This window comes from Nannobrachium achirus, assembly GCF_963921795.1.
Source record: "Nannobrachium achirus genome assembly, chromosome: 14".
NCBI classification, from domain to species: Eukaryota; Metazoa; Chordata; class Actinopteri; order Myctophiformes; family Myctophidae; genus Nannobrachium; species Nannobrachium achirus.
In genome coordinates, this window is record NC_137821.1 from 26,841,985 (window position 1) to 26,869,379 (window position 27,395).

Consider the following 27,395-nt stretch of genomic DNA (forward strand, 5'->3'; position numbering starts at 1 on the left):
TGTCTTAGTTCAGTCGATTCCGTTTCTAGGGCTTATTGCACATATTCCATATTATGTTATGCATAATTGCATACATTTCATATTACATTGCTTGGTCCCTGTATTGCTGCTTGCAGCTATATTTATTGTTGTAGTTATTATTATTGCTTCCAGTTACCTGGCTGTTGAGGGTACCCAGGGGGAGTGGCAGGTCCTGGGCCAGGCTGCTGGAAGCCCCCGGCGCCCGGTGGAGGTGGTCCGGGGAAGGGTCTGCCCATGCCTCCCATTGGGGGGCCTGCCATGCCCATGCCTGTTGGGGGCATCTGTGGTGGAGCCATCTGGGGTGACATCTGGGGTGACTGAGGTCCTGGAGGCATTGGTGGCTGGCCCATGACGGGGCCAGGGGGTGTCTGGAGAGGTGGTGGGGCCACAGAGCCAACTGGAGGAGGAGGGCTTTGCATGGGCCGTGGTGCTACACGTAGAAGAAGAGAAGCAATGTCTTAGTTACCACTATGTGGTGAGGTAGGTTTTCACTGTCATTCTGGGATCACCTGGGATAATCCATCTGACGAACCAGTGTAACCAATTAATAATCATCATCAGTGCAGAGCAGCCACTAGTACAGCATACAAGTCTATTAGTTGTGACTCATAAAAGTCTACATTAGTTGTGACTCATGTGCCAGAATCAGAATCCCTAAATTCACACATTCAAGGAATTTGCCTCTGTGTGGATGGTGCATTCATTTTAAAAGACCGATAAGACAACAAAGTATTAAAGTACAAAAGTAAAGTAAAGTACAAAAGATAATGTGTACACACTAGCTTACAATTAAAATAAATTAAAAATACAAATACATGTTATGGGAGTGCTTTGCATGCAAAGACACTGACCAACATATAATATTGAATATTATTAAAGTGTTATAGAATAAACATAAATGTATGTTTGTACATTACTGCACTTTCATTTATATTGCCTAGTATAAGCAGATTTTGAAGTACATTTCATTACCTGGGCTTTTCTATGTTTACTGTTGTGGAAAGTGCACCCTATACTGGGAAGCCCAATTGCATGTTTAGTTCTACAAACAGTGGTTAGCGCATTTACCGTAGCTGCCCAAGTTCATAGCACCCATCTGATTGGTGAGCTGCTGTGCGGGAGGCGGGCCCTGTGAAGCCATATTGTTATATTGGGAATGAGGAGGTTGTCCAAAGGTAGCAGGGCCAGCTGGAGGGGCAGGGTATCTGAAGGGGTTAAAGAATAATCAGAAAAATACTCCATACCTGAGGGAGGTAAGTTAGCAGTCCAAGTTATAGAAAACCGCATTTCCATCTTCAGTGGCAAGAGTTCAGCTGAAACGCATGACTCTAATCATTGGTCATTAGCTAGGAGTTATACTGTACAAGGCAACCTACTATAAAGTTCATGTACCGGTATTTTAGCTGAGGGAGAGAACTTACAGCTAAGAGCTGAGACTGTGCTAGCTCTATGACATGTTAGTAAAGAACAAATTCACAATTCCAATCCAATCCACTTTACATACAGCACATTTAAAACAACTGAGCTGTACGTGATTTAAACACATGACCAAAACAAGGACATTGTGGTTTTGTTATGTAAATTACCGTAACTGTCAAATGTATGAATGGTCTCCCAGTACAACCATTTTCTTGTATCTTCAACACTGACCCACCCCATCCTTGTCTTAGAATCCAAATTTCCAAAGTCATTAGCAATCAGTTAAAAACATGATGAGTCTGCCTGTCTCTGAAGAGGTGCCCAACAATGTGCCCTGGCTTCCCAAGGTACTTTTTTTTACTGTATACAATATAAATGTTAGACGTACTGTACTAAGACTTACTAGTAGACATATCATGTTCGTTAAATGACATGACTTAAATCATGTAATTTCACTAACATGATTACAGTATATTGCATTCAAAGGCTGCTGCTATTGAATGTTACCTTTGTGGGTGAGCTCCATTCTGCTGGTTGTTTGGGCTGTAAGGACTAGACACAGCTGGTGGAGGCATCATGCCAGGAGCAGAGGACACAGGAGGTTTCATCATACCTGAGGGAGGTGAGTTAGCAGTCAGGGGACAGTCAGTGGGTGAGTGAAAATACAAATGTACCTGTATAAGAATGGGTGCAAATTGGGTGTGGCAGTATGGCGTGTATCAAAACAGCGTCCAGGTTCTGACAATGGAAGCTTGTGATTGGCTGAACCGGAAGGTAGGGAGCGCTCCGTTGCATTCGCCTGGACCGTGCGGAGGTGCCGAAACGAGAGCTCACTAGTGTATAGGTTATAGGTAATATAATAGGCCTACATGCGATGTTTCATGACATAACACAAGAAATAATCATAAACATTTTATAGTTATAAGGTCAAGTATTATACTTAATAATTGGGACTTAGAAGAAGTTAAGAACCATTAACATAGTTATAATAGGCCTACATTTTTGCAGTAGTTTAGGCATTTTGGGTTGTGGGCAGAACAATTTGTCCTTGTTTGTTATTTGACTATTTTTACTTTAATTATAATTAAAGACACTTCATAGTGAATTAGTGATTATAATAAATAGCCTATGTTGTGATTGTTGTTATCTAGATCAGATTGTGTTTATAATACAACGCCAGTGCGCCTCCGTCATCTCCACCGAAAACAAGCGCTCCCCCCTTTTTCCATTGTCAGAACCGGGACGCTGTTTTGATTCACACGTGTGAGATTGCTGCAACACAGGCCCTGGCGTCCTTATTCTGGGCAAGTCGTTACAGCGAACATTTGGGGAAAGTAGCTGAAAATTCTACAAGCTCACTTGGGCTATTTTCAACATAGAGATTTGTGTGTCACAGACCCGCAGTCAATGAAGTACAAGTATAGGGTTTAAGTGGTTAAAAACAATGAAACACTTTGACCAGCGCATCTATCCATCCATCAATTCATAATTGCCTTCCCCCCTGTTCACAGTATACACAATTCCTTTGGAACAATGTTACAATTCACATTTCATATAGTAGTTGTTTAAGTTAAGACTAGACATTAGACAACAGCTTATATTACTTTTAGACGTGCAGTGAAACGTCAAGTCTTGAAAGCTAACTTTTGCATTTGAAAGCAGAGACTTTTCAAAACAGTCACCATTTGCTTCAGCTTCATAATTTAAAGGTTATAGTCAGGGACCCAGTCCCTGATAATGGGAGAGGACCTGTGATGTTCTGCCGTACTTTTTATTTCTGTTTTATCTATTAGTTTGGTTATTAAGGTCCACAGAATGAGAGGCCTGCTCTGCCGGAAACATCGCGAAAAAAGGTTATGGCCATTTGTATATTCACTGTCCTATCGACTTCACTATAGTGTGTGCCAGCGGCTACGTCATTGTAGTCCTTAGCGGCCATTTCTTGTGAAAAAACACAGGTGTTTCAATTGTTTGATTGCATAGAACTAATGCTATAGTCTAATCAGAACACTTGTGTAAGGCTGTGTTGTCACAAGAAATGGCCGCTCTTAGAACTACATTTGGCACACCCTATACAGGAAAAGAATACAAAAAATAAATGTGCTTTAAGTAGCATGTGAGGGGTCAAACTAGGGGTTCTTCATGATTCTGAATCCATTGCAAGCATTTGTTTTGCATGAAAAACATTCCTTGGGCAAAATTTTTGCCCTCCAAAATTGTAAAAAGTGATGAGTCATCAAAGAATCTTCACTTTTCACAGCTTTGGGGGGCCGATATTTTGCCCTAGGAATGTTTTTCATGCAAAGCAAATGCTTGCAATGGATTCAGAATCATGAAGAACCCCTAGTTTGACCCCTCACATGCTACTTAAAGCACATTTATTTTCTTTTTTTAATATTTTTAATTTCCTGTATAGTGAAGTTACAAATATACAAATGGCCATAACTTTTTTTCGCGATGTTTCCGGCAGAGCAGGCCTGTCATTCTGTCAACCTTAATGAACAAACTAATAGATAAAACAGAAATAAAAAGTACAGCAAGACATCACAGGTATCACCCCTATTCCTTGAGCTTTTGGGCTTGTGGGTCCTTGACTATTAAAAGAAAAAGTTAAATGGTGCAGCAGGGGCCTACTGTAACATTACTCTGGTGACCCCACATAACAATTTAAATACAATGAAAATAACATGACAAAATAACACTTATGCATTCCTGCCATGCTTTGCCTTTGCAGAAAATTGTTGCTGTATGTCTAAATAAGATAATGACATGGTAATGTCACTGTCAGATAAATAAATGCATCCATGACTGGAAAAGCCTGCTAGGAAAGTTATCCTTTATTGATGCATCAGGTGAATATGTACTACTGGGTCAACTGCATTTTTCAGTCTATGACGCATACTTCAGGTATGTTTACAAATCTTCTCGAATGAACCCCCCAGGACGTTCAAGATTACCAGTGGTGATGTAACCCGATTCATCCAATACGCTAATCCTGAATAGTCTCCATTGGGAAAATGAATGTGATGTAATCTACACCTTCAAGACCAGGTAACAAGACCAAACGTGTCTAGAGGGAATCCTTTTTTAAGAATGTCTTCATGTGTTGTTAGTTGGGAAATTCAAAGCACAATATACTGAAGACACCTCACCTGTTGGCGGAGGAGCAGAGAACGCCTGCGGTGGTCCCCCATAGTGACTGTACATCGGCTGAGCGGGACCCGATCCAAAGTTGCCAGGATAGCCCCCCATCCCAGGCTGGGCCTGGGAGTAAGGGGGTGTTGCGACATAACCCGGTTGACTCATTCTGGCGGGATGACTGTCAGGGTCTTCTCATACCAAGACGAATGGGTTCTGACACAACCTGTGGATTTTCAAGAAAATAAGATGGATTAGATTTGTTTTGTACCCCTCCATGCTGCTGCAGCTCACTGGCCTTGTGGTTAGAGTGTCCTTCCTGAGACTGTGAGGCCTGCAGGTTACACCAAAGACTCTGAAAAATGGGACCCAGTGCCTCCTGCTTGGCACTCAGCATCAAGGGTTGGATTGGGGGTAAGTCCCTGCGACATAGTAGCGTCATGTCCTGGGGTTGTACATCAAGCTGCCACACGCTAAGGAAACAGGAGATAGGCTCCTGCCCTATGGGCCTCACGGCTCAGCAAGGCTTAATATTGTGCCGATACATTTATTTGATCTTAACATAATGACATTTAATTGTAAATTAATTTATTCAGTTATATTACCATTGCTTAGGTTTGGTCTTACGTCATTGTGGCCTTTATACCATTGTTAGATGTTGTATATTAATCCAAGGAGGGACAGCCCTATAACAGCTGATATATAAACACCAACATCCATGTGTCACATGAACCTTTGACACTGTACTATTGAGAGATAAGCCAGGCTTATCTTTGATAGGACAATCCTCCTGTGATTATGTTTTCTATAACATATAGGCATAGGCATAGGCATACAGTAACTAATTTAGGCCCTGTGTCCTTTCAATATACAAGATTGTCCAAATCTGTAAGCATATACTGGTATACTATTATAGCATATATTTCATAGATGATTACAGATTTGGGCAATCTTATTCTTTAACTCCTAGAATTATATTTGTGTACAAACTAACTCAGGGTAGATATGATGGTAATTTAAAGGTTATGGCCTTGGCCTAAGGGTGTATACAAGAAGGATATGAGTTCTGCAGTAGGTATACAAGCTTCTAAACAAAAAGCAATATAACGTTAAAATAAATCAATTGCCCTGTCCTGTAGACAAAGGGAGAGTCAATAGACAAGCAAGTAACTTGCACAGCTGTTTCTCAAGTAGCCTAACTTACACAGGCCAACAACAATGGTTACCCCCTATCTGCCGCTCATTCATCTAAATACAGTGCCCTTCTGTGAATGAATGTGATAATCAAGATCACGTCATTGATCATCATTCTGTAATTGATCAACAAAGTTAGCCCTGCTGCCAGCCATACTCCCCAGAAGAATTGCCACGTCAAAGACCGTTATGACCCCATATGAGCATCCATGCCTTCCCTTCACTATATACATAATAACTCAGCCATTTACGTACCACACAATGCACAATAATAATAATAATGTTATTAGTTTCAAGTGCAACACTGAGCAATGTAGCGGTCGCAAACGTAAACCATACATACAAGAAAACATCTTATGATGAACACGGAAATTGCTTCAAAGTTTCCCCTTGCTTTGCGGTATCGTTATTATCATCTTATAAGATCGCGTCGGGTGACATTCATTCCACATCATAGGTACAGCATCGCAGGTTTTTTTGCACGATCGCATTATTACTAACCTTGTTTAAGAGGCAGAATGTGTAGAATCCTGCTGTGTGATCCTCCGTATATAGGCTGGTATAGGTGGTGATGATGTGTTGCAGTCAGTCAGTCAGTCAGTCAGTCAGATATTGAAAGCAGGCGGAGGAGCAGACTAGAGTGCCACGTCAAACTCCACCACGGCACCGGTCGCTGTGTTACGTTTATTACGCACTGATCGTCACCATGTCTTTCCAGCAGTATACAGCCTACATGTGGGGAAAGCCCGGTGTCTATTTACTCCTCAGTGCTCATATCCGGTCTGGAGACCGCCTACTGTATCCGGCGATTTCCACGTACACACACACTGGCTGTTTTCTTATCCGTTCTAGACCGGATATGTGAAAAAACTGAGTGAGTTGACATGCAAGCGCCCACGGCACGGCCCGGTGGCTTGCGCATGCGCCAACCTGTGTGAGCGTATTACTGCCGAAAACAGCCGATCCACAAGCCCATAGCGCGTTGTGTCGGCGAAGCGCTCTGAGCTTGTGGATCGGCTATTTTGAAGCGATCACACGTCAGCATAGCAGGGATAAGGCCAATAGGTAAAGAGGCTAGGTACAGTATGACTCTGAGGCAATCGTCGGTGACTCGATTGCAATACCACCAATAGGCTATTAATTTGTAGTATTTCATTAAAAAATAAAAGAAATAAAAAGATTATTTTCTATTATCAGGCAAATTGAGACAATAAAGTTACAAAATAAAATGAAAATGAGAAAAAAGTTTATTGCAGCCATAGCGTCGATCGAACCTCTATGATCATTCAGATCAGATGCTTTGTTTAGGCCTGTGTTATTGAGTTTGAGGTGTCTATTTTGTTCACCCAGAGCTGCCAACCCCTCCTTGATTTGATTCTGCTGGAGTTCCGTGTCCTTACATAATGATTTTTAATGAACATGCATGAATGATAGGCCTACATTTATTAGAGTGCAACTTAAGACAAGTCCCTGAGTGTTTCCACACAGTGATATCAGTCAGTCTATATCATATCATCTATATTTAATTATCGGAAAATACACTGAGGAATGAGGATACCCTCTTTTCCAGTGAGTGGTGCCAAGATTACGAGTTTGGAGAAAACCCTGACTATATAACAACACAATGTGACATAAACAAAGCTGTGACATACACAAAGATGTTCCCCATTTTCCCCAACTGTTTTTATTATATTTTGATACTTGCTTTGGCAATGTATAAACATATGTTTTTTCATCCCAAAAAACTCAAACACAAGAAAAACTAGAAAGATGCTGGGAAATTGCTAGTGTGGTTGTTGTTTTTCATTTTCTCATTGAAGTCAATGGGGTTGCTGCATAAAGGTGATGTCACCGACTTTATGGAATAACTTTTAGCCAATGAGGAAGCAGCAAGAACTTTATGGAGGATTTTTTAGCCAATGAGGAAGCTGCATGAAGGTGATGTCACAGAGAATGCTGGTTCCTCATTGGCTAAAAATGACTCCATAAAGTTGGAACAGAATAGTGTAGTGTGTTGCCCTGCCTAGGCAACAACCACACCAATAACAAAATATATTAGAATGATTACAAGAAACAGGCTGTTTAAAATAAATTACTGACCGTTTAAAGGCAATGGGTGAACCCCAAGAAAAAAGAGAGGCCTACATTGCGACAACTCATAATAAGCCACTGCAGTGCTTATAGTCATGCATGCATGCATCATGGCTATTGCTTTTGCGCTGAAACCTCGTATCTCCATATTTCAACATTATATGTCTTTGTTTTATTTAGGCCTATATAAACAAAAATAGGGTTAGGGACAGGTATAGGCCTAGTCTACATAAAAGCTCGAGCTTGTAAATCCGCAAGTGGACATATTCCACCCGACACTGCAGCAAGGCATCATCACCAGTGGTGTGTAAAGTGACTATCAAGGCTACATAGCCTACTCAAGTAGCCTACTGGTACAATTTTGAGGTAGCCTATTATGAACTTTAGTTTACTGACTAAAACTTCAGTAGGCCTACTTAACATAGGCCTACATTACCCACTTTAGCCCTATTCTGGGCCATTGGAAAATAGATCTACATTTATACAAGCTTGTAGATCTGCTATTTTCAAAGGATTTGTATAGCCTACATTTGAAAACTTAAAGGGATATTCTACTTTCAAAACAACTTTTGGTAATTGTATCGTCTAATCAGGCTTTTATGAACAGTGAACACCCTGAACAGATTTTAAATAATCCCCATACACACACATTGTAACTTCAAACTCTTAACCATGATAGATTAATTTAAAACACCCATTATCTTTTCTGGAGACTCATACTACCCTCCTATGTGAGCAGGCCGTGTTTTTTCAATAACTTTTTTCATTTATTTTTAATAATTCTTGGAAAAAATTAAATACAATAGAAAATTATTAAAAATAAATGAAAAAAGGTATCAAAAAAAAAAGCCTGCTCACGTATTAGGAGGGTAGAATGAGTCACCAGAAAAAATAATAATGGGTGTTTTTAATTCATCTATCATGGTTAAAATGGAGTTTGAATGGGTGTGTATGGGGAGTGGGCCTGGTAACATTTCCATCAAATATCTAAATATTGAATCAAGCAGGGTGTTCATAAAAGCCTGTTTAGACCATAAAATTACCAAAAGTTTTTTTTAAAGTGAAATATCCCTTTAATATCTCCTTTTAGTAGACCTTGTACCAGTGAACTGTACCGTCATGAAACGGTACCTTTTCCTATGCAAACTTCTAATAAAGTCTTCAATCAATCAATCAATCAATCAATCAATAGGACATTCTGCTTATCGAGTATAGGCCATAGAGTTATGGTAGGCTATAGGCCTATACTTTCTATAATGTGGTAGGTTACATTTTGATACCAATATGCCTACTTGAATTTCCGTCTTTTACTTAACAGAGTCTTTCCACATTGCAGTATTGATACTTTTACTCAATTAAAACAATTTAGTATTTTTATTTTTTTTCCCAACACTGCCCACGAGCGCAACAGGTCCACTCCAAACAACCGCGCGCACCGCGCAGGCAGCCAGGCAGGCTTGGTGAGGCGGGACCGTTCGCTGTGACGTTCCAGAGCGGGTTGGACTAGGAGGAGGACTGCCTGCCCTCAGATGATGGGAATGATAGAACACATCCCCTGTTGCTGCTGCTGCTGGTCTTAGTTTCCTGGAGTTCTGACTGCCTGTTGGTCTTGCTGACAGCTTGATGGTAGCCTAGCGCCCTGCTGGAGGACGCTCTGCTGCGCACGATGGGGACCGGGGACTACATCTGTATAACGGTGCAGGGTGGCGCGCCCTGGGGATTCACTATACATGAGGGAGATGGGGACAGTATCTACAAACCCTTTCTGGTTTCACAGGTAATTTGTTTTATATGCCTACAGAGTACAGACTGATCAACAACTGTAGTCTACAGTTGTTGATTATTGTTTATTAGATAACCTTTCTAAAAGGCTATTAAACGTTGATTTATATTGTTATCAGTGGGGCCTTAAATGATTTGTTCACATCACATTCTCTTTTAAAGCATAAAGAGGCAAGAGCTGGTTGTAGCCTATTATGGCAGTGTTTCTCAAACTTTCTAATTTCAAGGTCTCCCCTTGGAACCAAATGAACCTGTTAGGTTTTTGTCAGAGTTAAAGACTTGTATGGGTCAATTTAGACCCCTATGAAGGAACCTAGAGAGTCCCTGAAATCCACTTTGAGAAGCACATTCTATCACTCGCAAATTGTAGTTGCTTATTGTAGTTGCATCAAAGAGCCTATATCTTGGACTGACAATATTGATAAAGTTTTTGCCAATCAATAGCTTTGAGCAGGCTTCTTTTTATTTTATTTTATTTGTTTTCCCCTATACAATTGTCGCTCATGGTGAATAATACCTTTAAGTCAGTGCGGTTCTCAAAAAAAAAACAGGGGTCCCTAAGGGGGTTCCTTCCCAGCAAACTGAATTAATATAGCATGAATCAGTCACCACATCAGCTATTTGTGCGATGTACAGTACAAGCTCAGAGCTTTTTCCAAAATATCCTGGAAAAAAAATATGAGAAAAGTTGAAATCGATTTGAAACATTTTAGCAACACAATTCCTGTAAGCTGTCCCCCATGGGCACAACATATTTCCAGAATGGGGTCCACAGCAAAATACATAGCCTATTAGGCTTATTTTGTGGGTCCTTCCTTGATATGACAAAGTTTGAGAACCACTGCTTTAAAGTAATGCCTTCTGGTACACTTGGCAGTCTTGAATGAAAGCTGCTGGGAGAACATTTATTTGGAACAGCGCGTGTCCTCCATTCTTCTGCGCGTCGGCTTGTGTTTTTGTGCAGAATTCCTAGGGACCCTTATATGGTAACGGCCAGGACCTAGTGTGTGGTTGTGTTGGTGTGTGAGGCTTTGGGCAGTGCACTCTGTTATCACACACACATGACTCTACTATACACACACATGCAGGGACGTGCTGGGCCCCTGATTCAGCCCGGGAAAAAGAGTTGGAGAGGCCCTCATTGCACGCTATAGAGAGATCTCTCTCTATAGCGCTGCTGCTACTCAAAGATTTGCCATTTCAGATCATGACAAGTGACAAGCCAGTGGGCCAATTACTGTAGAGTGTACATGAGTTATATTTCGTCGTTGTCGGGTGGAAACCTTGTATGTCCAAAACCGTTTGTTTTGTATTTATCATTTTAAAAATGATTTAAACTAGTGAAAACAGCCGATCTACAAGCACACACGCCTCGTACCGCGAGGCGTTGTGTGCTTGTAGATCTGCTGTTTTCACTACTTTTGTGCAACGGCCTTAAATGATGAAGCAGGGCTTTACTTTGCGAAAAAATGTATACATTTGAAACTTAGAGATACAAGGATTCTGCCCGACAGTGACGATTTACTTTGTTGACCGCCCAGCCCCCAAAATGGAACGAAGGCCGACATTTTATTTTTATTTTTTTCCTAATGGCCGGCCTGGACCGGCCGGGAATGAACCGGCTGTTCGGGAATTGTCCCGCTTTTCCCAATGGCCAGCACGTCCCTGCACACATGTATAGTCTTGATGATGACTGAGAGGTATAGTCCATATACACTGCAGATCCTGCAGAGATCAGTAATCCAAACAAATAGAAGGTCATGCAAAATCTGCAAAACTCACCCTATAACCTTCACAACAAAGTATAGCAATCGATCAACAAAGTAGTAGTAAATATTTTGTTGAAGTCTGGTTGCATGAAACAAAATGATTTACTTTCAAAATGCATCTCTTTGGAAGGAAGTTCTAGCTCAATCAATATAACCATCAGTGAAATTCTAAGCTGAAAAACTAAGTATGTTTACTTGCAACCAGCCACATCCTTGAATATTGTGTGTTCATGCATGACAGGATCACAGGAATAATCCCCCGGATGACAGGATACGTTGCCTATATGCTGATGACAAGTGATCACAGTACTGAAAAGAGGGCATACAGAAACGTCAGCTGAAGTCAAACAGGCCTTTCACTGTTTAAATACAGTATTTGCATACATATTTGTATGTTGTCATCATAACGTTATCGTACTTCTCAGTCCTCTTTATTAAATATATAGCAGATTTGCATATAAGTTCCTTACCAAGCAACTTATAGGACCCAATTTGTTTGTGAGTGTTCATTTTAAACCCTGCCAATTTGTCTGTCGCCCGCTTGCACTTGTAAACCAACTGAAGAGAAGTTATAGCTAAACATTTTACATGAGGTTGCAGTGTAGTTTCATGTTTGTGGTCATTTTGTGTGGCTATGTTGTGTTTGCTGTTGTAAGCCAAAGACAAACAAACACACACACACACACACACACACACACACACACACACACACACACACACACACACACACACACGCACATGCACACACGCACACACACACTCTTATAGTAGGCCTATACATACACGTATAGCTTATGCTGTTATTGTTCTAAAGGTGTTGGTTTGCATTTATTTCAAACAATGCATGACTACTAAAGTACTTAATCTCCTGGACAACAGTCAGACAATCGATTCTTTATTATTTCATACAGTGCAGTACACAATGTTCCAGTTAATGTAAGGTCCTGTAGAAGCCATATACCGTTTGTTTGGACGCAGTTATGTTGTTGCATTCACCAAGACTGTTCTTCTGAAAATCAGTCCTGAAAATTGTAGGTTGGTTGTTATTAACCAAAACTCATACTCGACAGTCTACTACATAGTGGTACTGACATACAAAGAAATTACATGGGATTGTTGTGCACAGATAATGACAGATTCAATTTACAAATTATGAAATCCTCATACAAGTCTAATTAAAGTGGAGGTGACTGCTGTGACTTTAAAAAGATACAGTTTACCTTTAACACAGCAAGGAAGGACTGTAAACATCCTCTTACTGTACAGTATGTCAGATGATCAAAAGTTTCCAGGCTGCACACAATCTCTCATCAACTCGTCACCCACACAGAGAACAAGTAAATGTTTTTTTTTCTTCTTTTGCATTCCACTCATGACATCAAAGCTCTGCCAGAAGAGTTGCTATCAACACTGAAACGGTCGATGTATCACTGTAATGACACAACCTTAAAGAGGTGGTGCCATAGTTTTTTACTTTTTCTGTTTTGTACAGTATCTGTCTATGGAGTTAACGTTACTCTAATAGACCCCCGTGTGTGGTTCCAATATGCAATGTCTTCCCTGTGTATTTTTGGTTCTTCCTGAAAGCTGAAAGCCTCTGCAACCCCTGAAGATAATTACATTTGAACTGGGACCCCAGTTCATTTGGCCAATTTTTGACAATTTTTGTAGTATAGTTTGTTGGTTACGTTTGACACAGTAAGAAATTTACATTTTAGAGGTATTAAAAAGGTCTAGTGAGCCTTGCATGTGAAAAGTCGGTCGGCATATCTCTGTTTCTCTGGACAAACATAGAAAGTTAACATGCTACCGTATTGTCCACATGAAGGTGTTGGAAGTCGTTTTAGTTGCTGTATTAAAAGTTGTCTATCAAGTAAAGAGAAGAATCGAGTGAGTTGTCGACATGGAGTTCCACAGGACTTATATCAAAGTTTCAAATGCTGTTGTGTTTAAACAGTACCAGTAAGACTCCCTAAAGCGGGAGATAAGCGACCGTCAGCTCGCATACACAAACTTTGGAAGGCAATGGTAGCCAATCAGTTTTGGTCAGCTGTTATGAATTACATTGATTGTAACGCATCCTATTTATACGTCACTTCCTGTTGTCTTGGCACAACGCTGACGAAGACGAAGGGTCGAAACGCGTACGTTGGTTCTGTCCAGTTGAGGTAAATAAAATCATGTTAAAAGGAGATTCCTTGAGTGCTGGCGACTACTTCTTTGAGCCAATCAGGAGGGAATATGGGAAATGGGTCCATGATCCGTGTTGATGATGACATGACTGTAGAGATCAGTAAAACAATATTCTCTGTTTTATTATATTATGTGATCATATTATAATAAAATAAAGTAAAATTGCACAAAACATCACCTTCTCCCTCCTCTCCCCCTACCTCCATCTCTCTCTTTGATAGAGCTCTGTTCTGATATTACATCAGAAGTATATAGCCTCGGAAACCCGGATTTGAAAAAATCTGCTAAATATATTTGTGGGTCAATCGTGTCCACACTCCATATAGGCCGTATTTGTCCAGACAAACTAAAACGTTGCGTTGTTCAGTGTGTTCAGGTTGCACAGGTGAAATGTGATACCTCTCTCTCTCCCCCTCTCAGTAGCCTTTTCCCCCCATCCGCTCCCCCTCTCCCAATCCGTCTCTCTGTCTCTCGCTGATCAAGCTCTGGCCTGACATCATCACATGGGTGAAATAGGCCCTCTTTCCCTTTCCCTTTCACCCTCACTCTGCCTGTCTGTCTGTCTGTTTCTCTTTCTCAATGGACATGTGATGTAAACAACAAACTGTCATAGACAGTGGTTGGCACATGTTTGAAACTAATGTCACCCCTCTGTTGGGCAATTGCTAAGAGAGGGGTCCATGTTCCATCCATGTTTGTGTTTATAGCGACCCCTAGAGCTAGATTAGAATGAAACTTTAAGGTATGTTTCAGCTACTTCCTATCCTGCAGGTTTTATGATGGCCGAATGGTTATTGACTTTGTGTAATGAGCTATTCTCTAATATGAAATTCATTGGTCAATATCTTCAAAATTAAATAAGTTATCAACAAACTGTATGGCAATTTAGAAAATCTGGTTTCCTGGTTTCTAATATTGGATTGAAGCTGAACCCCTTATAATAAACCTGGTGTTAAGAATGTAGAGCTTGGCTCAAGGTAACCAACATATCCCCTGCCATTTCACCTACACAAGAGTCTTGTAAATGTAATTTAAAGCAAAGCTCTCAAATATATACCTCTTAACAGAGAAGTACCTACAGCTGACATCTCATACACATGGCTCTGTTTTTGACATCGGAGGGCTTGACCCCTACGGCATCTCATCTGGAAGGCATCACTCTATGCTTGCCTCATCACTTTTCCTCTGAGTGAGATGGAAAGAGCAATGACTGTCAACTAAAGCCTAATATATATACACGACTGTCAGTTAAAGCCTAATTTATACTTTGTTGTACAACGGTGCCACTTGCTCAGAATATCTGTTAAACAACTGTATAAATTACAACTTAATAGTTGTAAAAGCTAACATATCAAGATCACGAGGAATTCCACTTGGCTGCGGTGCTCCCCTCTGATCTTATTTTGTCTTTTGATGCTCCTGTTGAATTTAATGAAAACAAATTGCTCCAGTTATTTGGAATATGATTGGTCAGTGTACTGACAAGGAATTTGCAAGGTTGTCTCCAAACTCTCCATATAAGGCAAGCTGTTTTTGTTTTTTCAACTTCTTATTGAGAGTGCTGGCTCGAGAACAAAGTCTCTGAAGTCATGACTCACTTCATTTTAAAGGCCCAGAAAATAAATTGCACAAACACTATTTAACCAGATTTAATCCTAATTAGGGTTCCATTTCACACAAACCCAGGAGACTTGGCTGAATGTTTAATTTCATAGGCATGCTGAGAACCTTTCTTTGGCATGTTCCAATCTTGAAGATGTGGTCTGGGTAGTTGGTGTTAGTCAGATCAAGATAGTTTATGGTGCTCATTTACATGGTGATTGTGTCATGCATCTGATGTTACGTTTACTGGTCTTTATCAATTTGGTATGAGCTACACATTTACCACTTCATGTAAGCTATGCATGTCATTAATTGAGTCAGTGTGAATACTGAATAATCACACGATGAATTATGAGTTAACGATGAGTTATCTCCAAACTTAATTTTAAGCTCTGGTGAACTACATTACCACAAGCTATCTACAGCAGCATATTTTAGAAATAAAGCAATGCTACAGGGATTATTAGACTCTGGTTGGATGCTTTGGTGGTGACAAAGGAGTTCTTAAGTGATTAAGCTTGCACTGGGCGACTCTGAAGTGTCTGCTTAAGGGAAGAAACAGGTACTCAGGGACCTGGGAGGACAAACGGCTGTGGTCTGGTGTGGTCTGAAGTAATCTTCTGGGTCTGTCTTATGATAGTTGTGTGTGATAGAGTTGACAGCCTGGAGTGTGGGATGCTGGGCTGCCTGACTCCCACCATCGGCAGGGGCGTCACAAAGAGGAGGGGGGGGGGGGGGGGGGGGGGGGTTTGTGGGACTGAGTTACTAGGGCCCAAGGTGGAGGGGCCTTAATTATTTTATACTTTAGCTATTGAAAATTAACAAGCTCAGCACCGAGTGCCGCGCTGCAAGCTTGTACATCTGCTATTTTTGAAAAGTCGTGAAAATGTGTGCAAATCTTTGAATATATGTAAGCGAACATTTGTAACTCAAACTTTGCTTCTGGGGGGTCCCTGGAACTAAATATTTTGAGATGGGGGTCCATGACAAAATACATATCATTTTGTGGGTCCTTCACATGAAAAGGTTTGAGCACCACTGACATAGAAACATAGGTTTTTCAAAAAACCTTAAAAGGATTTGAAATAGGTATTCAAAGACATTTTCACGATTTTTCAAAAATGGCAGATCTACAAGCTCGCAGCGCAGCACTCGGTGCCGTGCTGTGTGAGCTTGTATATATGCTATTTTTCAATAGTTAACGCACAAAATAATACGTAATTATGCGTTCCCAGTCTAAATGGGTTAAACCCCCTCCCCCCTATGAAGAACATTCACGGGGGGCCCGCAGTGAATCCTTGTACACAGGGCCCAGAATTTGGTGCGACACCCATGACCATCACTCTTTGTATTATTCGGGTAATCTGGACTTTCAGCTGAACGCGGAGGTTGCCAAACCTCTGCAGGAGCAACACTTTATAGGTGACCCCAAGGACCATCATCCTCCGAAGGATGGTCTTTTTGACCCAAGTGTAAACATTTCCTACCTGAGAACTCCATGTCAATTTGTTGTCACTGTGTATGCTCAGATATCTGGGTACATGCGGGCATGGATATAGCCTGTGAATGGTCTCCAGTGGAGTTGCGGTCGAATACCATCTTCTTTGTCTTCTTATGTGATTGATTTATTCTCTTTTGCTTTGTTATCTGGGTTTTGTAGCAGAAGATTCACTTTATAATCTTATTCATTATAATCAGGGTTCCTGGAGTAGACACTCTGTTTCATCATTCCAGTACATCTCTGTAATATCAGCATCTCAGCAAACTGGAAAGTGTTTTTGGTTCACGATTGGTTGAATTTGCGTCAAAAATTCAAAGTATTTTTGATCGGTCCAAGAAAATGTGCTCACAGCATTTTTATGTTTTTGTATTGTTGAAAAGCTGTCTTCCTTTCTTTGAGTGGACTCAGCTGAAAGCACTAGAGACGCACAGTAGTTATCCATCATTCACAGTGTGATTTCCTACCTGTGAACCAGCTGGAAAATGTTTGCTTGAGATTTAAAACCATAATTGCTTAAAGCTGTGGAACTGCTTGGGGCTATTATGAGAGAACCTCATGCAGTATGCGTATTTCCTGTGATTTTGTGTTGCGCTTAACACTAATAAAAGTCACTTGGACATATTGAAATGAGTAGCTTCGCATAAAATGAGCATAAGATCTTGTCTCATTGTAGACATTGTCTAAATGTATGAGGTAATACTCTAATAGTAAAAGATTATTATAAAGTTCATTATTTGTATTTCTTTATTGCTCATTCTTCTGATTTTTTGCCCAACTCCTCTCAGTTGTTCTTTTACTTCTAAGTAGCTACAGTATTAAAAACAATACCCTGTGGAACCCCATCAGTTATGGGCAAAGTAGTCAACCACAGTACTTGAAAGAATGAAAGAATCTTTACTAAAGTTCTGGTGTACTTTTAAAAATCCCACCCAGTGTGAGTGAGTGGTGCCTTAGCCTGGCTATACCGGCATACACAGTACAGTGATTCTCAACCTTTTCAGGCTGTGACCCCCAAAATAATCATATTGTAGTTGCCCCCCCCCCCCCCACCCTGACAAGCACTAAGAGTTGAGGCATTACATTTTGTATAACACGGTTCTATTGTGAAAATAGCAGATCTACATGCTCACAGCATCTCTAATATTTGATAATTTGGCCAATGTTTCATTTGTCATTTTAGAGGTTTTAGAGTCCTTTAGAAATGTGCATAAACCCACAATACACTTAAACTTTATGTTGGTTTGTTTACTGTTGATTGATAAATAATTTGGGGACCCCCCTGGGGGGTCCCGACCCACAGGTTGAGAACCACTGCCATAGTACATAGTATCATTTCTAACACTTCAAGGCTGCTCAACAGCGCCACTTGAAGGTTGGTCACCCAGCGGTATTTCAGCTGTTGATGTCGCACTGATGTAGACATGGACAGACATACAGACGCGGTCAGTTGTTGGATCGGTTGGCACCGCTCAAAAGGTATTCAATGCTATCCATGCTTTTTAGATTAAGTATTCAAAAGCACAGACAAGTATAGTAACATTTTGACATAATATAATATATATATATATATAGGAAGTTCACAGTAAGCTAGAACGGGTATTTCTGACATAGGGCTTAAGTGGTTAATTCATAACGTACTTTTTCAAAATAATCAAATAATGTGTAAATGGTTCATTTACATTTTATTTTATCCAAAGCACTTTACAAAGATGGTGCATTACATTCACCCATTCACACACTCATTCACCAATGGTGGAGAAAACCATGCAAGACACCAACCTGCACATCAGGAGCAATTAGGGATTCAGAATCTCAAGGACATGCACTTCTGGGGGAGCCCGGGATCGAATTGGGAACCTGGCTGCTCTACCGGCCACTCTACCCCTGAGCCACTGACAATGCATAGCTATTTTTTCTAGGACCTTCCAGGACCCTTGATCAATTCCCAAACTTTTCCAGTACTGGAAAAATATTTTTCTAATTTCAGAATATTTCCAGGAATTTCATGACCGTGGGAACCCAGTTAAATGTGCTTTGTTGTCCACCAGTGAACCCCATAAGCAGTGTATGACAACTTGCAGTTACAGGAAACACCAGTCTCTCTTGCACATGGCACGCTATCTGTGTATCTTTGTGGCCCAAGGATGTGCAAGCCGGTTTTCCCCTCCTTTTTTGGAGGATGAGCAGGGGCTGGTGCTCCAGACAAACCCTTACTCCCTGCACAGAGGTGTGAGTCCAAATACCCATGCACACAGGTTGCCTTATACGGCCTGTTTGCATAGACTCCTCTCCTAAAAACCCAGGGATGTCGCTGCAGAACCTTTTATCTGAACATTAGCAGGTCTGAAAAGTCACCCATAAAGTTTTCCTTTTGTATACGGTACACTCCCGTAGTGCCATTTTATTGCACAGTTTGTTGCTAACTTGGTCTACCTCTTGCAGCAAAGCCCATAATTAGTCAAAGGCTTAATCACTCACTGGGAAGTACTTTTCCCACTTGATGTATTGTGTAAATAGAAATGCTTTGGTAACACATTAAAAACCAAGTGGAATTTATGACACGTGTACACCATGTCCAAAAGAGTGTTAAAAAGAACAACAGGAATTATGGATAACAGCCAAGATGCCACATATAGGCCTAGCAGGACAGAGAGAATAACTGAGATGAACTATACTGAGATTGTCATTAAGTGGTGGTTAAGCAACCACTGTGCCATAATTACTGATAATGAAGCAAAATCTGCAGCAGTGTTCCAGTATTAACAGCAGTCAAGTAGAAACTAGATACTATTGTTTTCTCTCATAATGTGTGTTGAAATGTCAGCCAAGCAATATCATTTTCATTCTTCACTGGCAGTGTTGGAAGAAGTACTTGCATTGTTTAAAAGTATCAGTACGGCAATGTAGAGTATGCTGCTATAAGTAAACGTCCAGAATTCAAAATGTACTTGAGTAAATGTACAAAAGTATTGGCATCAAAATGTAGGCTACTTATTATGCAGAATGTCCCATTTCGAGTTTTCAAATGTAAACACATCATTTAAAAATAGCAGATCTACAAGCTCACAATGTGTTGCATCGCGACGCATTGTGAGCTTGTAGATTGGCTATTTTCAAATGGATGAAATGTGGGAGGGCTGAAGTTTAATTCTTGTACATTTTGTAATGATCAAAATCCACTAAACTAGTAACTAAAGTTTTCAAATAATTGTAGTGGAGTAAAAGTACAATATTTGGATCAGAGATGAAATGGAGTAGAAGTAAAAGTATTGGAAATTGGAAATGAAATACCTCAAAATTGTAGGCCTACTCAAGTACAGTAGTCAAGTAAATGTACTTAGTTAATTTCCACCACTGCTTCTGTTCAACATTGGTCAATTTAATTCATTTTTTGCTGAGATGAAAGATGTTCTCCTCTATATGTTGCCTGTGTAATTTTACAATAGATAAACAACGCCATCTGGTGGAGTAGCTCCTTGGCTGTGTCCTTGGGGATTGTGAACTGTGATTCTATTTGAATGACGGTAGACTAAAGATTTTGACATATTTTGTATTGGGTAGGCGTGATGTTTTTTCTACTGAAATCACACAATCTGCCTTGCTTACAATTAAGTTACTTAACAGGAATGTTGCAGAATCTTTAGAGCAGTTGCAAGCCTCAGCATGCTGTAGCTTTAAACACTGACCCACTAGTGAAAAATGTGGGGACTGGGTGGGAGTCAGGTGTGGCGTCATTGCCTGAAATCTTCTGATTGGAAAGAGAGGTTTTCAAGATGTAGTTGCAAAACACATTTTTGGACACTGCTCCTACAGATTTTCACACAAAGCGGTACACAGTATCTCTAAAGTCATGTCATCAACATGGATCTGTCCCATTTCCCATATTCCCTCCTGATTGACTACCATTGCCTTCTAAATTTTGTGTATGCGACCTGACGGTCACTTATCTCCCGATTAGGGAGTCTTACTTAGGGTTGCCACCCGTTCCGTATAATACGGAATCGTTCCGTATTGGACAATTAAAAGATGCGCTCCGTATTGAACCAATACGGAACGCGGTTTGTTCCGTATTTAACCAAATGCCCCATAAAGGTCTGTCACACAAACCTCAACACAGAATTTAACAATAATGAATGAAATAAAACACAGGAAAAGACAGCAAAAGGAGGGAGAGGCACGAAGGACCGCCTGTGAGGCGACTCGCAGTCGCTGAGGCTGTGGTGCGCTCTACGCTCTGCCTATAGTGGGGTTCCATGTACATGTCATTTTTGGTTTTCATTTTAAATTTGTGTTAAAGTTTATTTTTCACTTCCAATTTGTAGATTATGATCTATAGAACAATTTTGGTTCGAGCGTCAAGAGACTCAAGACAGTAGATTGTAGACAGTAGACACTTTATAAAATAGGCTATGCTCAGGTTTAGGCTAGTGAAGCCTATTCAGCCTAAAGTAAAAAATGTTTAATCTTCGTTGCTTATAAAGCACTTTAAACTTTAAGTATATGACTTAATGGTTTCTTGACTACCTTCTCTTTACTGACCACCAAGTGACCCAATACAAGAGCCAGGTTCAAATCATTCATACATTGCTTTATTTCATACAAAATTAACTTATTCATATTTTAGAAACAATTGGCCACTTCAAACTGCAAAACAATATAGGTTATACCATGTTGTGTGTTATAGTTATAACTATTCTATGCATTTCATGGGTTTGGGACTGCATTTTTTCGCCGGCCGGCGGCTGTGCCACGCGCACGGAACGCACGCAACGCGTGCCCGGAAGAGGTGTTCCTTATTTCAATTTCTGAAAGGTGGCAACCCTAGTCTTACTGGTTAGTGTTAGAATCTGGGAATACAGTTTTCGTTTTGGTTACTTGTGTATCAGGGTGTAACTCGTTCTCCTGCTCGTTCTCCTGCTATACCATCAACATGTGGAACGCCCTTTCACAAGCCTTAAAGGAGAGCAAATCCCTAGCCTCCTTCAAAATTGGTATGAAAAGTCACCTTCAGGCGGCTGCCTACCCGTGACTTGTAAATAGACTAAGCCCCCATGCTCCCCCCACCCTTTTTTTCTGCCTTTGTATTTGATGTTATGCTTTTGAAACTGATATTATCCTAGATAAAGTAGGCTACTATGTTCTATCCGTCTGTCTTTCAATGTTATATGAGATACTTAAAGTGTGGTTCCTGTGGAAATAAGCTTTGGCTTTCTAGGATCTCCTTTTAGTTGACCTTGTACGAGTGATTTGTACTGTCATGAAACTGTACTTTTTTCTATTGCAAACTTCTAATAAATTCTTCAATCAATCAATCAATCAATCAAAGGCAAAATCTAATTCACTTCATGCCGTGTGTATATCACACCGCTAGAGGGCGTAATTAGCACGACAGATCCATCAGACAGATACAAGAGGAGTGGGCACTAAGGAAGACTGGGCACCTCGGTGTCAAATTGGCTTTATGGGTATACCAATAATGTGACAATATTATGGACAGTATGGTGTAATTAAAGTAACTAAGTACATTTACCAAGTACTGTACTTAAGTACAATTTTGAGCTATACTGTACTTGAGTATTTCCAAATATTGTAGGCCACTGTAGGCCACTATCTGTTATTATCAGATAAAAGAAGAATTCAACAAAGCTATAATAGATAACAAAGCTGTAATAGATCACTTTCTCTCTCTTGCTAAATCTCTCGATTTGAAGCATTACAGAGTAATAAAATGACTTTATTTTTTCATTGAGCCTGAGGCCCGACCGTAGGGTCGGGTTCGCGCAGAATTTGAGAACTCTGTGTAGCTCCCTGTCTCTCCAACTCTGTTGTAAACAGAGTTTCACAATTTCACGTTGGGATACCAATTTTATCAGTGAAATTGGAAGTGATGCAACAAATAAATGAGCTGACAAAAGCTGATTAAATTTAGTTTACAAGAGAGGTGGGAAAATAGGGAAACCCCTGCTACTGAACAAGTACTCTATGCTAGCAATGGTTACTGTCAGAATATAGAGCTTTAGTATAAAAAGATAAACATAATTAAAAGGTAGCTGAAGTAAAAAAATATATATATAAAAAAAAAGAAAGAAAAGGCCCTGGTTGTATAAGTGACTTTTTGTATGAAATTTACAACATGTTTCTTCCTATTAAATCCTGTTATTAATGAACCGTTTTATAGGTCTGTGGAACCAATTACAAGAGAGGGGATACATAAGCCATTAGTTTAGCTGTGTAAATACGTCTGTGTTGAGTGAGCCCCAGTGGTGTAAAATAACTAAGTACATTCATACAATTCTATTAGGTAGGCCACTTTTACTTTACTGGAGTATAGGTGGTTGCACACTGCACTGCGTGTTTTCGTTGCGTTTTGGAAATCCGAAAGCCGTAGGCCAGGGAGAGAGGGAGGAAAGGGAGAGTGAGCAAGGGACTCAGTGCAACAGCTGCGAAAATCGGAAAAAATCAACCCTGGTCCGAAAATAAATACGAAACCGGCGGCAGTGTGCAAACGTGATTGACATAACGTGAGGTTGATTTTTTTATTCACGCACTCCGAAAATCTCTCCGATATTCGGCCCGAAAAACGCAGCAGTGTGCAAAGACCTTATGTCCATTTTTCAATATTTTATACTTCTACTCCACTACATCTCAGGGGCAAATATTATATTTATTTACTCCACTGCAGTTATTTAGTTACTTTAATTGCTTCTTAACTTCTATTATTAACCCAGTTATACATTTTCTACCTCTACAAGCATCACAGTGTGAGCTTGTAGATCTGCTATTTTTGAAAGATGTATAAACTTGTGAATGGGACATTATACAAAATGAGGCAAATACCTTAGTATGTTTACTCAACAATTTGAATACATTACTTGTAACTGAGTATTTCTACATTATGGCATTGCTACTTGAGTATAATGTGTGTGTGTGTGTGTGTGTGTGTGTGTGTGTGTGTGTGTGTGTGTGTGTGTGTGTGTGTGTGTGTGTGTGTGTGTGTGTGTGTGTGTGTGTGTGTGTGTGTGTGTGTGTGTGCGCGCATCGAGATGTTGCCTACTATAATAAAATGTGTATTAATTTCTGGAATGGACGAGGCATGAGATTAAAAATAGATTTCCTTTATTGATCTGCAAAATCATGATGTTTCGACCCAGTTGGCAGTCATCAAATCATAATCAAGCCCAATTGTTTTTCTCACGCACACCGGATTATGTGAAGGCACTAGACTAGACTCTGGATTTACTATTTGTTTTTGTCTGCCAAGTTGTTGGTGTCTCATTTTTAACTCATACAGAGTCACAGTACAGTCAGAGCTGAGCTGTGTTAGCCTAGTTCCAGACCCTGAATCGCTAGCCAGTAATTTATTTGTTTTGGCGATTCTGTCAATTCAGGCTGAGTGTCAGGCTAGAGCTGTGTGCAAATGTTGAGGGTAATTCCCAAACAGGGCACACCCTGCTGTTATATTCTAATGCTTTTTACACTGGACTACCATATTACTGGATAAAACAACTGCTCTGTTTTATGGGACTTGAGGCACAGTAAAGGGCTTGAAGCCTTGATATAATACAGAAAATAGTAGATCTACAAGCTCACGCTGCATTGCGCTGCATTGCGCTGTGAGCTTGTAAATCGTGTATTTTCGGTGCACGACACCGACACCGGTTACATGTCACAGCAAACACCTGTTGTGAACACTGAACTGATGACACTGCACTGACCTCAGGGGGGGCAAGAGTTAATAATGAACAGTAGTGTTGACGGAGCCTCAAAACATGGGCATTGTGTGGCTCAGGATAAATACCACCATCATGCAGTATGCAAATTACCATCTCAAAAGCAACCTTAATTTTACAACAAGGGTTCATATTTTAGATTGTAATTACAGAAAAGAAAAGATGAGTGTTAAAATGTTTTCATTTAGGCTACTTAGCGTTTTAGAGATTTTAGACATTTTGATTTCAGTGCATGCACACAAGTGGCCAAATATGTCTTTTTAGACACAATAAGCTAGTGATATCTGTATTACTATTACTATTTACAGTAACACTACTAGCCCCCATATGTGACATATTTAGCCACTTGTACGCATGCCCCCACCCACTGAAATATACGTAAAACGTTAAAATTGCTAAAACGATAGAAAGCAGCAAATGAAAACATTTTAACACTCATCTTTTCTTTTCTCTAATTACAATCTAAAATACGAGCCCTTCTTGTAAAAAAGTTGTGTGGCCAGAGGGAAGGGAACCTGTTTATTGAAAAGACATTCAGTTTTATTTATTGAAAGTATGAGCTGTCGACACTTCAATTCACAGCATTGACAGATTTAGAACGATGGGGAAAGGAATGACAGAAACCCTATCTGTGAGCCTTGTACTTAATCTCAGAGCTAATGCCTCTGGCTTAGCAGGGCCCTAACAGCATAGGGTCTTGCCAGAAACCACCACAGCTTGATAACGACTTGGCAAGTAATATTATATCTTGGAAAAGTAGCTACATGATTGATAGTATCAGGTCACTCACGACTGACCTAGTTGGTTATGTTTCGTCGGGGCACCATTAAGGTGTCCTCACCCCTAAATTCTATTATATTCTATTCCATTCTATGCTTGTCTGGTACCTTGTTTTTTGTCCCACCTCATCTGTGGTATTTCTCAATATAATGTTGTCAGGGGTGTCGCACCAAATTCTGGGCCCCGGGTACAAGGATTCACTGTGGGGCCCCCATGAATGTTCTTCATAGGGGGGAGGGGGTTTAACCCATTTAGACTGGGAACGCATAATTACGTATTATTTTGTGCTTTAACTATTGAAAAATAGCAGATATACAAGCTCACAGCGCGGCACCGAGTGCCGCGCTGCGAGCTTGTAGATTTGCTATTATTGAAAAATCATGAAAATCTTTGAATATTTCAAATCCTTCTAAGGTTTATTTGGCCACGGACCCGCATCTCAAAATATTTAGTTCCAGGGACCCCCCAGAAGCAAAATTTGAGTTACAAATATTCAAAGATTTGCACGCATTTTCACGACAAAAATAGCAGATCTACAAGCTCGCAGCGCGGCACTCGGTGCCGCGCTGTGAGCTTGTATATCTGCTATTTTTCAATAGCTAAAGTATAAAATAATTAAGGCCCCTCCACCACCTTGGGCCCTAGTAACTCAGTCCCACTTTCCTACCCCTTGTGACGCCCCTGAATGTTGTATTCCACAGGTAGAGGAGGGCGGCCATGCCTTCGTGGCTGGAGTGCAGGATGGCGACGAGGTGGTGTCACTCAACGGTGAGCCCTGCATCAGCATCACTTTCTCAGAAGCCTTGGCTCTCATCGACGCCTCCGCCGACTGCCTGCAGCTGCTTGTCAAAAGGTGGCATCACACATACTTTACATACAGTACATACATACATCAGCCATTAGTAAAGATCAACTGTAGAGATTCAGATTCAACGTTATTGTCACATCACAGGTTTACAGGAGATAGAACTCTACAACATAACTTATTGGCTTCAATTGACTATATTTTACTCCAATTTCACTTATTTATCCTGTATCCTGTATGAGTTCTCGCTCTTGATTAGATGAAATTGGTGTGTCGAACTGAATTTCTGTTTACTGCTGAGACAGGGAGGCACCTGTTACTGAACAAACACTCTATACTATAGGAACGATTACTATCAGAGCATAGAGCTATTTAACATTTAACAACAACAAAATCACTTAAACAGTATTTAATTCCGATGTTGAGTTCTGTTTCAAGTTTTGATTTAACTATTCGAAATGCATGATTATACTACGCTTAATAATAATTAAGCGTAGTAACCCCCAGCCTACAGTATGTGGATATTTTTCCAGAATCGTCTTTATCACAGTGCATTATAACTTAAATACTTAATTTTATTTATTCATTCATTTTTACCCACTGTGCAGCATCAACGTTCTATGGACCATATTCACACGGCAGCCATCTTGCCAAAGTTAATGAAATACCACCCCAGTTGCCACCCCATGCCACCCGGTTTCAATGCAAATTTCAAACATGGCCGCCAGGTGAATATGGTCAATTGCAGGTTGCACAAAACAGGCAAACACATTCCAGTGATATTGTATTACATTGAATAGAATGTTTTTATATCTCCCATGGACAGTACTGCACTCTGTGAATCACAGCATATAGTATTTTGTGTTAGTGTAGTCACATTGACCTTTGAGTGTCTTGGCCAGTGTAAAACACACATTGGGATTTATGTGTTGCATCTGATGGACACGCAGCTGTTCCACTCCTCAGGTGGTAGGAGGGTTGTTTGTCAGGGCCTGTAACAGCAGGGTGGCATGTCCTCAAATGTTGTTTGTTGCTAGCCTATAGTAAGAGCTATATATATACTGTAGGGCAGTAGAGCATGTGGCTATTTTGGTGTGAGATTCCTTTATGCCAGGTGGATTGAGTTGCTGTCATATCTACTCTGTAGGACACACTTTCAGTTATTTGTGAATTTATTGTGACTAGAGGTTTGCACCCACTTTACCCGTTTTATTGTAAGATATTATGATATCACGTGAAACTTTACCAAATATGGAGATTGGCCCATTTATAGTCTGGTTGGACAAAATGTCATGTGAAGCTCGCCAATCCACCAATCCTCAAGCTTATCGTACATGCCAGTATATGCCAATCTGTGCAGGGCATATATG

The 27,395-nt window shown here is 40.4% G+C and overlaps 2 protein-coding genes across 3 annotated transcripts in view; one reads left to right on the top strand and one right to left on the bottom strand.

Annotated features, from left to right (window-relative positions):
• sec24d (SEC24 homolog D, COPII coat complex component) overlaps window positions 1-6,429 on the bottom strand; it is a 42,713-nt gene extending 36,284 nt beyond the window's left edge. For both annotated transcript variants that reach the window (XM_080742350.1, XM_080742349.1), the window contains exons 1-5: window positions 6,274-6,429; window positions 4,593-4,804; window positions 1,948-2,053; window positions 1,090-1,226; window positions 158-451 (exon numbers count right to left, since the gene is read on the bottom strand). In XM_080742350.1, coding sequence (XP_080598476.1) covers window positions 158-451; window positions 1,090-1,226; window positions 1,948-2,053; window positions 4,593-4,746 — 691 coding nt within the window. In that variant the 5' untranslated portion in view covers window positions 4,747-4,804; window positions 6,274-6,429. The remainder of the gene's footprint in view (window positions 1-157; window positions 452-1,089; window positions 1,227-1,947; window positions 2,054-4,592; window positions 4,805-6,273) is intronic.
• Window positions 6,430-9,529: 3,100 nt separating this feature from the next.
• The window catches only part of synpo2a (synaptopodin 2a), a gene marked incomplete at both ends in the record, with an annotated part of 26,830 nt that continues 8,964 nt past the window's right edge, over window positions 9,530-27,395 (top strand). The window contains 2 exons of the mRNA XM_080741508.1: window positions 9,530-9,640; window positions 25,922-26,076. Of these exons, the coding sequence (XP_080597634.1) occupies window positions 9,530-9,640; window positions 25,922-26,076 (266 nt within the window). The remainder of the gene's footprint in view (window positions 9,641-25,921; window positions 26,077-27,395) is intronic.